The sequence below is a fragment of the Corythoichthys intestinalis genome, chromosome 22, assembly GCF_030265065.1.
Source record: "Corythoichthys intestinalis isolate RoL2023-P3 chromosome 22, ASM3026506v1, whole genome shotgun sequence".
Classification (NCBI taxonomy): domain Eukaryota; kingdom Metazoa; phylum Chordata; class Actinopteri; order Syngnathiformes; family Syngnathidae; genus Corythoichthys; species Corythoichthys intestinalis.
This window is the reverse complement of record NC_080416.1, coordinates 34,228,940-34,240,455: the sequence shown is the minus strand read 5'-3', so window position 1 is coordinate 34,240,455 and position 11,516 is coordinate 34,228,940. Positions and strand designations below refer to the sequence as shown.

At 45.5% G+C, this 11,516-nt stretch overlaps 1 protein-coding gene across 1 annotated transcript in view; it reads right to left on the bottom strand.

Annotated features, from left to right (window-relative positions):
- Positions 1-611: 611 nt before the first annotated feature.
- LOC130910328 (uncharacterized) overlaps positions 612-11,516 on the bottom strand; it is a 29,503-nt gene continuing 18,598 nt past the window's right edge. The window contains exons 10-15 of the mRNA XM_057827529.1: positions 9,872-9,894; positions 9,705-9,804; positions 9,584-9,606; positions 7,168-8,814; positions 5,462-6,132; positions 612-1,090 (exon numbers count right to left, since the gene is read on the bottom strand). Coding sequence (XP_057683512.1) covers positions 612-1,090; positions 5,462-6,132; positions 7,168-8,814; positions 9,584-9,606; positions 9,705-9,804; positions 9,872-9,894 — 2,943 coding nt within the window. The remainder of the gene's footprint in view (positions 1,091-5,461; positions 6,133-7,167; positions 8,815-9,583; positions 9,607-9,704; positions 9,805-9,871; positions 9,895-11,516) is intronic.

Here is an 11,516-nt window from a genome sequence, read left to right as displayed (position 1 = left end):
CAACTTTATTTGTATAGCACATTTTAAAAATCCGACAAGGAGACCAAAGTGCTTTACATACCATAAAACAGCAAAATAAGTTAACTTTCAAAGATAAACAAACACAAAAATAAAATAAACAGTAAGGTGCTGCCATTTTAACAGAAACTTTTTGGTGTAAAAAACATTGGTTAAATGGTCTCTGCTCGATTGGTAGGAACAAAATCCAGGACCCACAGCCCTTGAGGACCAGTTTGGATACCCCTGGTGTAAACTGTCTGTATGTTGTACAGTACAGGAGTGCACAGAAAAATCTATGTGCAATGTGCAAGCCAGGCAGTGCAGTTTAAGGGTCCAATGGCCGCGAAGACAAAACTATTTAAGAACCTAGTGGTCCTCCACTGCACACTGCAGAACCTCTTACCAGCAGGGTAAACAGTCTGTGATGTGGGTGAGAGGGGTTCCTAATGATTGCGGCTCGGGATTAGCGGCGCTTATGTCCAATATCCTGAATAAAGGGGGGAGAAGTCCCAATAATTTCCTCTGCTGTCCTCACCACCTTCTTCACACTGCTCCAGTAAGAGGCATTGCAGCCTCTACACCACACAGAGAGGCAGGTCGTCATGATGCTCTCACGATGTGATGAGGATGGGTGGAGCAGGTGGGACGCTTATCTTCCGCAGAACGGACAGGCGCTTCTGTGCCCTCTTCACCAGAGACGCTGTGTTCATCGAACAGGTTAGTTTATCCGTAATGTGCACTCTCAGGAACTTGGTGCTGCTGACCACCTCCAAGGCCGTGTTGTTGATGAGAAGCAGAGCATTGTTGGGCTGGTTCTTCCTGAAGATGACAATGACCTGTTTTGTTTTATCATTGTTCAAGATCAAGCTGTTATCTTTGCACCAGTCCACCAAATACTCCACCTCCTGTCTGTAGGCCAGGTCGTTGTCACCCAAAATGAGGTTCCCCACTGTTGTGTTGTCCACGTACTTCACAATGTGGTTGGTTGGAGACCTTGAGACGCAGTCATGTGTTGACAGAGCCTTGGTGGGAGCCCATGCTGAAGGTGATGATGCTGGAGGGTTTCTAACCACCCCACACTGAATGGGGTCTGTCAATAGCAGTAGTGCAAAAATGTTTAGAAAAATACTGCATACTTTAGTCAGTGATCTAGTTCATTGAGATGATGTGATGTTGATTCAATACAGGCTGGTGTCAGAAGATGTAAAAGTCATCGGGGGTCCAGGTCCGATCACGTTTTGCGCTATAAAACAGACTGTGTGCTGCTGCTGCGTGGCACAAGACTGTCCCTCAGATACTCTTCATGGCGCAGCAGGAAAAATTTCTCCAAAATGTCAATTGGGTAATGTTTGTTCTGACGTACTTGATAGTTGTGTCGTGCGGTATATTTACACCAGGTGCATTTTAAAAGCTCCTGGACTGATGTCGCCAAAAAATATTTGGATAAATTTCCCATGGATAGCTGTCCTCCTTGAACTCTTGAGGGACTATTGCAGCCTTCTAGACCAGGGGTGTCCAAACTTTTTGCAAAGGGGGCCAGATTTGGTGTGGTAAAAATGAGGGGGGGGGGGGGGGCGACCTTGGCTGACGTCCTTTACGGAGAACAATATATTTAAGCAAATTTTAGCAAGCCATTGTGTGTGTCACATTTTTTTTTTTTAATTAATTTTTATAACTAATAATTTCAACAATCTCGCAACTAGCCTTTGTGGCATTCTTTCGACTCTCGGGCTCTTGCGAAATACTTCTGCTGTGAAATTAAACAAGCTTCAAGTTGCTTCAATTTCTCGCTACGTATCTTCCCTGTAATCTTGTTGTACATGTCAGCGTGACTTGTTTGGTAATATCGCCTCACATTGAACTTTTTAAAAACAGTGACTGTCTCTTTGCAAATGAGGCAGACACAGCTGTTGCGTATTTTAGTGAAGAAGTAGTCCAATTTCCACCTATCCTTGAAACGTCGGCTGTTGCAGTCAACTTTCTTTTGTTGATTGTTGCCATTTTAGAAAATTGGAAGTAAAGGGTAAAACGGAGTAATGTTGCTTAGAGTGCTGCTGCCCTTTAGTGGGTAAATGAGGAGCAGCGTTTAGTGTGTAAGCTACATAATATGCTGGTAGCAGTACTACTGACCAATTTATAAGTCTGTGCGGGCAGACGTTATTGATTTTATGACAGAGGCCGGGGCCGGATGAAATTTTACCACGGGCCGCATTTGGCCCCCGGGCCAGACTTTGGACATGTCTGTTCTAGACGTTCAAGTAGTGCAAGGACAATGAGATGAAAATGCAGCATAAAGCAGAAACACCGGGAGAAAGACCATTTCCAGCAAAGCTCGAAATATCTGGAGTCACACTGGTAGACGTGCTGTCACTGGTAATAGTGCTGTCGCTGGATACTGTGCTGTCACTGCCAAATGTACTGTCACTGGATACAGTGCTGTCACTTGTAAATGTACTGTGGCTGGATACTGTGCTGTCACTGGTAAATGTACTATCGCTGGATACTGTGCTATCTCTGGTAAACGTGTTGTCACTAGCAATTGTTCTGTCGCTGGATACAGTGCTGTCAATCATAAATGTACTGTCGCTGGATACCGTGCTGTCACTGGTAAATGTACTGTCGCTGGATACCGTGCTGTCACTGGTAAATGTACTACCGCTAAATACTCTGCTATCACTGGAAAATGTGCTGTCAATGGTAAATGTACTATCACTGGATACTGTGCTATCACTGGTAAACGTGCTGTCACTGGTAAATGTACTATCACTGGTAAATGTACTTTCGCTGGATACTGTGCTGTCGCTGGATACCATGATGTCACTGGTAAATGTACTGTCGCTGGATACCGTGATGTCACTGGTAAATGTACTATCGCTGGATACTGTGCTGTCGCTGGATACCATGATGTCACTGGTAAATGTACTGTCGCTGGATACCGTGATGTCACTGGTAAATGTACTATCACTGGATTCTATGCTGTCACTGGTAAATGTGTTGTCGCTGGATACCGTGATGTCACTCGTAAAAGTACTGTCACTGGATTCTGTGCTGTCACTAGTAAATGTGTTGTCGCTGGATACCGTGATGTCACTCGTAAATGTACTGTCGCTGGATACCGTGCTGTCACTCGTAAAAGTACTGTCACTGGATACAGTGCTGTCACTGGTAAACGTGATGTCACTGGTAAATTTACTATCGCTGCATTCTGTGCTGTCACTGGTAAATGTGTTGTCGCTGGATACAGTGCTGTCACTGGTAAATGTGTTGTCGCTGGATACAGTGCTGTCACTCGCAAATGTACTGTCGCTGAATACTGTGCTGTCACTGATAAATGTACTGTCACTGGATACAGTGCTGTCACTCGTAAATGTACTGTCGCTGGATACCGTGATGTCACTGGTAAATGTACTGTCGCTGGATACCGTGATGTCACTGGTAAATGTACTATCGCTGGATACTGTACTGTCGCTGGATACCGTGATGTCACTGGTAAATGTACTTTTGCTGGATACTGTGCTGTCGCTGGATACCATGATGTCACTGGTAAATGTACTGTCGCTGGATACCGTGATGTCACTGGTAAATGTACTATCGCTTGATACTGTACTGTCGCTGGATACTGTGATGTCACTGGTAAATGTGTTGTCGCTGGATTCTGTGCTGTCACTGGTAAATGTGTTGTCGCTGGATACAGTGCTGTCACTCGCAAATGTACTGTCGCTGAATACTGTGCTGTCACTGATAAATGTACTGTCACTGGATACAGTGCTGTCACTCGTAAATGTACTGTCGCTGGATACCGTGATGTCACTGGTAAATGTACTGTCGCTGGATACCGTGATGTCACTGGTAAATGTACTATCGCTGGATACTGTACTGTCGCTGGATACCGTGATGTCACTGGTAAATGTACTTTTGCTGGATACTGTGCTGTCGCTGGATACCATGATGTCACTGGTAAATGTACTGTCGCTGGATACCGTGATGTCACTGGTAAATGTACTATCGCTTGATACTGTACTGTCGCTGAATACTGTGCTGTCACTGATAAATGTACTGTCACTGGATACAGTGCTGTCACTCGTAAATGTACTGTCGCTGGATACCGTGATGTCACTCGTAAAAGTACTGTCACTGGATTGGGTGCTGTCACTGGATACCAAGATGTCACTGGTAAATGTACTGTCGCTGGATACCGTGATGTCACTGGTAAATGTTCCATCGCTGGATACTGTGCTGTCGCTGGATACCATGATGTCACTGGTAAATGTACTGTCGCTGGATACCGTGCTGTCACTGGTAAATGTACTGTCACTGGATACAGTGCTGTCACTCGTAAATGTACTGTCACTTGATACAGTGCTGTCACTCGTAAATGTACTGTCGTTGGATACCGTGATGTCACTGGTAAATGTACTGTCGCTAGATACAGTGCTGTCAGTCGCAAATGTACTGTCGCTGAATACCGTGCTGTCACTGGTAAACGTGCTGTCACTGGTAACCGTGCTGTCACTGGTAAATGTACTATCACTGGATACTGTGCTATCACTGGTAAACATGCTGTCGCTGGATACCATGATGTCACTGGTAAATGTACTGTCGCTGGATACCGTAATGTCACTGGTAAATGTACTATCGCTGGATTCTGTGCTGTCACTGGTAAATGTGTTGTCGCTGGATACCGTGATGTCACTCGTAAAAGTACTGTCACTGGATTCTGTGCTGTCACTGGTAAATGTGTTGTCGCTGGATACCGTGAAGTCACTCGTAAATGTACTGTCGCTGGATAACGTGCTGTCACTAGTAAATGTACTGTCGCTGGATACCGTGATGTCACTGGTAAATGTACTTTCGCTGGATACTGTGCTTTCGCTGGATACCATGATGTCACTGGTAAATGTACTGTCGCTGGATACCGTGATGTCACTGGTAAATGTACTATCGCTGGATACTGTGCTGTCGCTGGATACCATGATGTCACTGGTAAATGTACTGTCGCTGGATACTGTGCTGTCACTCGTAAATGTACTATCGCTGGATACCGTGCTGTCACTGATAAATGTACTGTCGCTGGATACAGTGCTGTCACTGGTAAATGTGTTGTCGCTGGATACCGTGATGTCACTGGTGAATGTACTATCGCTGGATACTGTGCTGTCGCTGGATACCATGATGTCACTGGTAAATGTACTGTCGCTGGATACCGTGATGTCACTGGTAAATGTACTGTAGCTGGTTACTGTGCTGTCGCTGGATACCATGATGTCACTGGTAAATGTACTGTCATTAGATACCGTGCTGTCACTGGTAAATGTACTATCGCTGGATTCTATGCTGTCACTGGTTAATGTGTTGTCGCTGGATACCGTGATGTCACTCGTAAAAGTACTGTCACTGGATAGTGTGCTATCACTGGTAAATGTGCGGTCACTGGATACCGTGATGTCACTGGTAAATGTACTATCGCTGGATACTGTGCTGTCGCTGGATTCTGTGCTGTCACTGGTAAATTTGTTGTCGCTGGATCCCGTGATGTCACTGGATACAGTGCTGTCACTCGTAAATGTACTGTCGCTGAATACCGTGCTGTCACTGATAAATGTACTGTCGCTGGATACAGTGCTGTCACTCGTAAATGTACTGTCGCTGGATACCGTGCTGTCACTCGTGAATGTACTGTCGCTGGATACCGTGCTGTCACTGGTAAATGTACTATCGCTGGATACTGTGCTGTCGCTGGATACCGTGATGTCACTGGTAAATGTACTATCGCTGGATTCTGTGCTGTCACTGGTAAATGTGATGTCACTGGATACAGTGCTGTCACTCGTAAATGTACTATCGCTGGATACCGTGCTGTCACTAGTAAATGTACTGTCGCTGAATACCGTGCTGTCACTCATAAATGTACTGTCGCTGGATAATGTGCTGTCACTGGTAAATGTACTATCGCTAGATTCTGTGCTGTCACTGGTAAATGTGTTGTTGCTGGATACCGTGATGTCACTCGTAAAAGTGCTGTCACTCGTAAATGTACTATCGCTGGATACCGTGCTGTCACTGGATACTGTGCTATCACTGGTAAATTTGCTGTCACTGGTAAATGTACTATCGCTGGATACTGTGCTGTCGCTGGATACCGTGATGTCACTGGTAAATCTACTATCGCTGGATTCTGTGCTGTCACTGATAAATGTACTGTCGCTGGATACAGTGCTGTCACTCGTAAATGTACTGTCGCTTGATACAATGATGTCACTGGTAAATGTACTGTCGCTGGATACCGTGATGTCACTGGTAAATGTACTATCGCTGGTCACTGTGTTGTCGTTGGATACCGTGATGTCACTGGATACTGTGCTATCACTGGTAAACGTGCTGTCACTGGTAAATGTACTATCGCTGGATACTGTGCTGTCGCTGGATACCGTGATGTCACTGGTAAATGTACTTTCGCTGGATACTGTGCTTTCGCTGGATACCATGATGTCACTGGTTAATGTACTGTCGCTGGATAACGTGATGTCACTGGTAAATGTACTATCGCTGGATACTGTGCTGTCGCTGGATACCATGATGTCACTGGTAAATGTACTGTCGCTGGATACTGTGCTGTCACTCGTAAATGTACTATCGCTGGATACCGTGCTGTCACTAGTAAATGTACTTTCGCTGGATAAAATGCTGTCACTCGCAAATGTACTGTCGCTGAATACCGTGCTGTCACTGGTAAATGTACTATCGCTGGATTCTGTGCTGTCACTGGTAAATGTGTTGTTGCTGGATACCATGATGTCACTCGTAAAAGTGCTGTCACTCGTAAATGTACTATCGCTGGATACCGTGATGTCACTGGATACTGTGCTATCACTGGTAAACTTGCTGTCACTGGTAAATGTACTATCGCTGGATACTGTGCTGTCGCTGGATACCGTGATGTCACTGGTAAATGTACTATCGCTGGATTCTGTGCTATCACTGATAAATGTACTGTCGCTGGATACAGTGCTGTCACTCGTAAATGTACTGTCGCTGGATACAATGATGTCACTGGTAAATGTACTGTCGCTGGATACCGTGATGTCACTGGTAAATGTACTATCGCTGGTCACTGTGTTGTCGTTGGATACCGTGATGTCACTGGATACTGTGCTATCACTGGTAAACGTGCTGTCACTGGTAAATGTACTATCGCTGGATACTGTGCTGTCGCTGGATACCGTGATGTCACTGGTAAATGTACTATCGCTGGATTCTGTGCTGTCACTGATAAATGTACTGTCGCTGGATACAGTGCTGTCACTCGTAAATGTACTGTCGCTGGATACAATGATGTCACTGGTAAATGTACTGTCGCTGGATACCGTGATGTCACTGGTAAATGTACTATCGCTGGTCACTGTGTTGTTGCTGGATACCATGATGTCACTGGTAAATGTACTGTCGCTGGATACTGTGCTGTCACTGGTAAATGTACTATCGCTGGATACTGTGCTGTCGCTGGATACCGTGATGTCACTGTTAAATGTACTATCGCTGGATTCTGTGCTGTCACTGGTAAATGTACTATCACTGGATACTGTGCTATCACTGGTAAATGTGCTGTCACTGGATACCGTGATGTCACTGGTAAATGTACTATCGCTGGATTCTGTGCTGTCACTGATAAATGTACTGTCGCTGGATACAGTGCTGTCACTCGTAAATGTACTGTCGCTGGATACAATGATGTCACTGGTAAATGTACTGTCGCTGGATACCGTGATGTCACTGGTAAATGTACTATCGCTGGTCACTGTGTTGTCGTTGGATACCGTGATGTCACTGGATACTGTGCTATCACTGGTAAACGTGCTGTCACTGGTAAATGTACTATCGCTGGATACTGTGCAGTCGCTGGATACCGTGATGTCACTGTTAAATGTACTATCGCTGGATTCTGTGCTGTCACTGGTAAATGTACTGTCGCTGGATACCGTGATGTCACTGGTAAATGTACTATCGCTGGTCACTGTGTTGTCGCTGGATACCATGATGTCACTGGTAAATGTACTGTCGCTGGATACTGTGCTGTCACTCGTAAATGTACTATCGCTGGATACCGTGCTGTCACTAGTAAATGTACTGTCGCTGGATACAGTGCTGTCACTCGCAAATGTACTGTCGCTGAATACCGTGCTGTCACTGATGAATGTACTGTCGCTGGATACAGTGCTGTCACTGGTAAATGTGTTGTCGCTGGATACCGTGATGTCACTGGTAAATGTACTATCGCTGGATACTGTGCTGTCGCTGGATACCATGATGTCACTGGTAAATGTACTGTCGCTGGATACCGTGCTGTCACTGGTAAATGTACTATCGCTGGATTCTATGCTGTCACTGGTTAATGTGTTGTCGCTGGATACCGTGATGTCACTCGTAAAAGTACTGTCACTGGATAGGGTGCTGTCACTCGTAAATGTACTATCGCTGGATACTGTGCTATCACTGGTAAACGTGCTGTCACTGGTAACCGTGCTGTCACTGATAAATGTACTATCGCTGGATACTGTGCTATCACTGGTAAACGTGCTGTCACTGGTAAATGTACTATCGCTGGATTCTGTGCTATCACTGGTAAACGTGCTGTCACTGGTAAATGTACTATCGCTGGATACCGTGATGACACTGGTAAATGTACTATCGCTGGATTCTGTGCTGTCACTGGTAAATGTGATGTCACTGGATACAGTGCTGTCACTTGTAAATGTACTATCGCTGGATACCGTGCTGTCACTAGTAAATGTACTGTCGCTGGATACTGTGCTATCACTGGTAAACGTGCTGTCACTGGTAAATGTACTATCGCTGGATACTGTGCTGTCGCTGGATACCGTGATGTCACTGGTAAATGTACTATCGCTGGATTCTGTGCTGTCACTGGTAAATGTGATGTCACTGGATACAGTGCTGTCACTAGTAAATGTACTATCGCTGGATACCGTGCTGTCACTAGTAAATGTACTGTCGCTGAATACCGTGCTGTCACTCATAAATGTACTATCGCTGGATAATGTGCTGTCACTGGTAAATGTACTATCGCTGGATTCTGTGCTGTCACTGGTAAATGTACTATCGCTGGATACTGTGCTGTCGCTGGATACCGTGATGTCACTGGTAAATGTACTATCGCTGGATTCTGTGCTGTCACTGGTAAATGTGATGTCACTGGATACGGTGCTGTCACTCGTAAATGTACTATCGCTGGATTCTGTGCTGTCACTGGTAAATGTGTTGTTGCTGGATACCGTGATGTCACTCGTAAAAGTGCTGTCACTCGTAAATGTACTATCGCTGGATACCGTGCTGTCACTGATTAATGTACTGTCGCTGGATACAGTGCTGTCACTGGTAAATGTACTATCGCTGGTCACTGTGTTGTCATTGGATACAGTGATGTCACTGGATACTGTGCTATCACTGGTAAACGTGCTGTCACTGGTAAATGTACTATCGCTGGATACTGTGCTGTCGCTGGATACCGTGATGTCACTGGTAAATGTACTATCGCTGGATTCTGTGCTGTCACTGATAAATGTACTGTCGCTGGATACAGTGCTGTCGCTGGACACCGTGATGTCACTGGTAAATGTACTATCGCTGGATTCTGTGCTGTCGCTGGATACCGTGATGTCACTGGTAAATGTACTATCGCTGGTTACTGTGTTGTCGTTGGATACCGTGATGTCACTGGATACTGTGCTATCACTGGTAAACGTGCTGTCACTGGTAGATATACTATCGCTGGATACTGTGCTGTCGCTGGACACCGTGATGTCACTGGTAAATGTACTATCGCTGGATTCTGTGCTGTCACTGGTAAATGTACTGTCGCTGGTCACTGTGTTGTCGCTGGATACCATGACGTCACTGGTAAATGTACTGTCGCTGGATACTGTGCTGTCACTCGTAAATGTACTATCGCTGGATACCGTGCTGTCACTAGTAAATGTACTGTCGCTGGATACAGTGCTGTCACTCGCAAATGTACTGTCGCTGGATACCGTGCTGTCACTAGTAAATGTACTGTCGCTGGATACAGTGCTGTCACTCGCAAATGTACTGTCGCTGAATACCGTGCTGTCACTGATACATGTACTGTCGCTGGATACCGTGATGTCACTGGTAAATGTACTGTCGCTGGATACTGTGCTGTCGCTGGATACCATGATGTCACTGGTAAATGTACTGTCGCTGGATACCGTGCTGTCACTGGTAAATGTACTATCGCTGGATTCTATGCTGTCACTGGTTAATGTGTTGTCGCTGGATACCGTGATGTCACTCGTAAAAGTACTGTCACTGGATAGGGTGCTGTCACTCGTAAATGTACTATCGCTGGATACTGTGCTATCACTGGTAAACGTGCTGTCACTGGTAACCGTGCTATCACTGGTAAATGTGCTGTCACTGGATACCGTGATGTCACTGGTAAATGTACTATCGCTGGATACTGTGCTGTCGCTGGATTCTGTGCTGTCACTGGTAAATGTACTATCGCTGGATACTGTGCTATCACTGGTAAACGTGCTGTCATTGGTAAATGTACTATCGCTGGATACTGTGCTGTCGCTGGATACCGTGATGTCACTGGTAAATGTACTATCGCTGGATTCTGTGATGTCACTGGATACAGTGCTGTCACTCGTAAATGTACTATCGCTGGATACCGTGCTGTCACTAGTAAATGTACTGTCGCTGAATACCGTGCTGTCACTCATAAATGTACTGTCGCTGGATAATGTGCTGTCACTGGTAAATGTACTATCGCTAGATTCTGTGCTGTCACTGGTAAATGTGTTGTTGCTGGATACCGTGATGTCACTCGTAAAAGTGCTGTCACTCGTAAATGTACTATCGCTGGATACCGTGCTGTCACTGATTAATGTACTGTCGCTGGATACAGTGCTGTCACTGGTAAATGTACTGTCGCTGGATACAATGATGTCACTGGTAAATGTACTGTCGCTGGATACCGTGATGTCACTGGTAAATGTACTATCGCTGGATTCTGTGCTGTCACTGATAAATGTACTGTCGCTGGATACAGTGCTGTCACTCGTAAATGTACTGTCGCTGGATACAATGATGTCACTGGTAAATGTACTGTCGCTGGATACCGTGATGTCACTGGTAAATGTACTATCGCTGGTCACTGTGTTGTCGCTGGATACCATGATGTCACTGGTAAATGTACTGTCGCTGGATACTGTGCTGTCACTCGTAAATGTACTATCGCTGGATACCGTGCTGTCACTAGTAAATGTACTGTCGCTGGATACAGTGCTGTCACTCGCAAATGTACTGTCGCTGGATACCGTGCTGTCACTAGTAAATGTACTGTCGCTGGATACAGTGCTGTCACTCGCAAATGTACTGTCGCTGAATACCGTGCTGTCACTGATAAATGTAATGTCGCTGGATACAGTGCTGTCACTGGTAAATGTGTTGTCGCTGGATACCGTGATGTCACT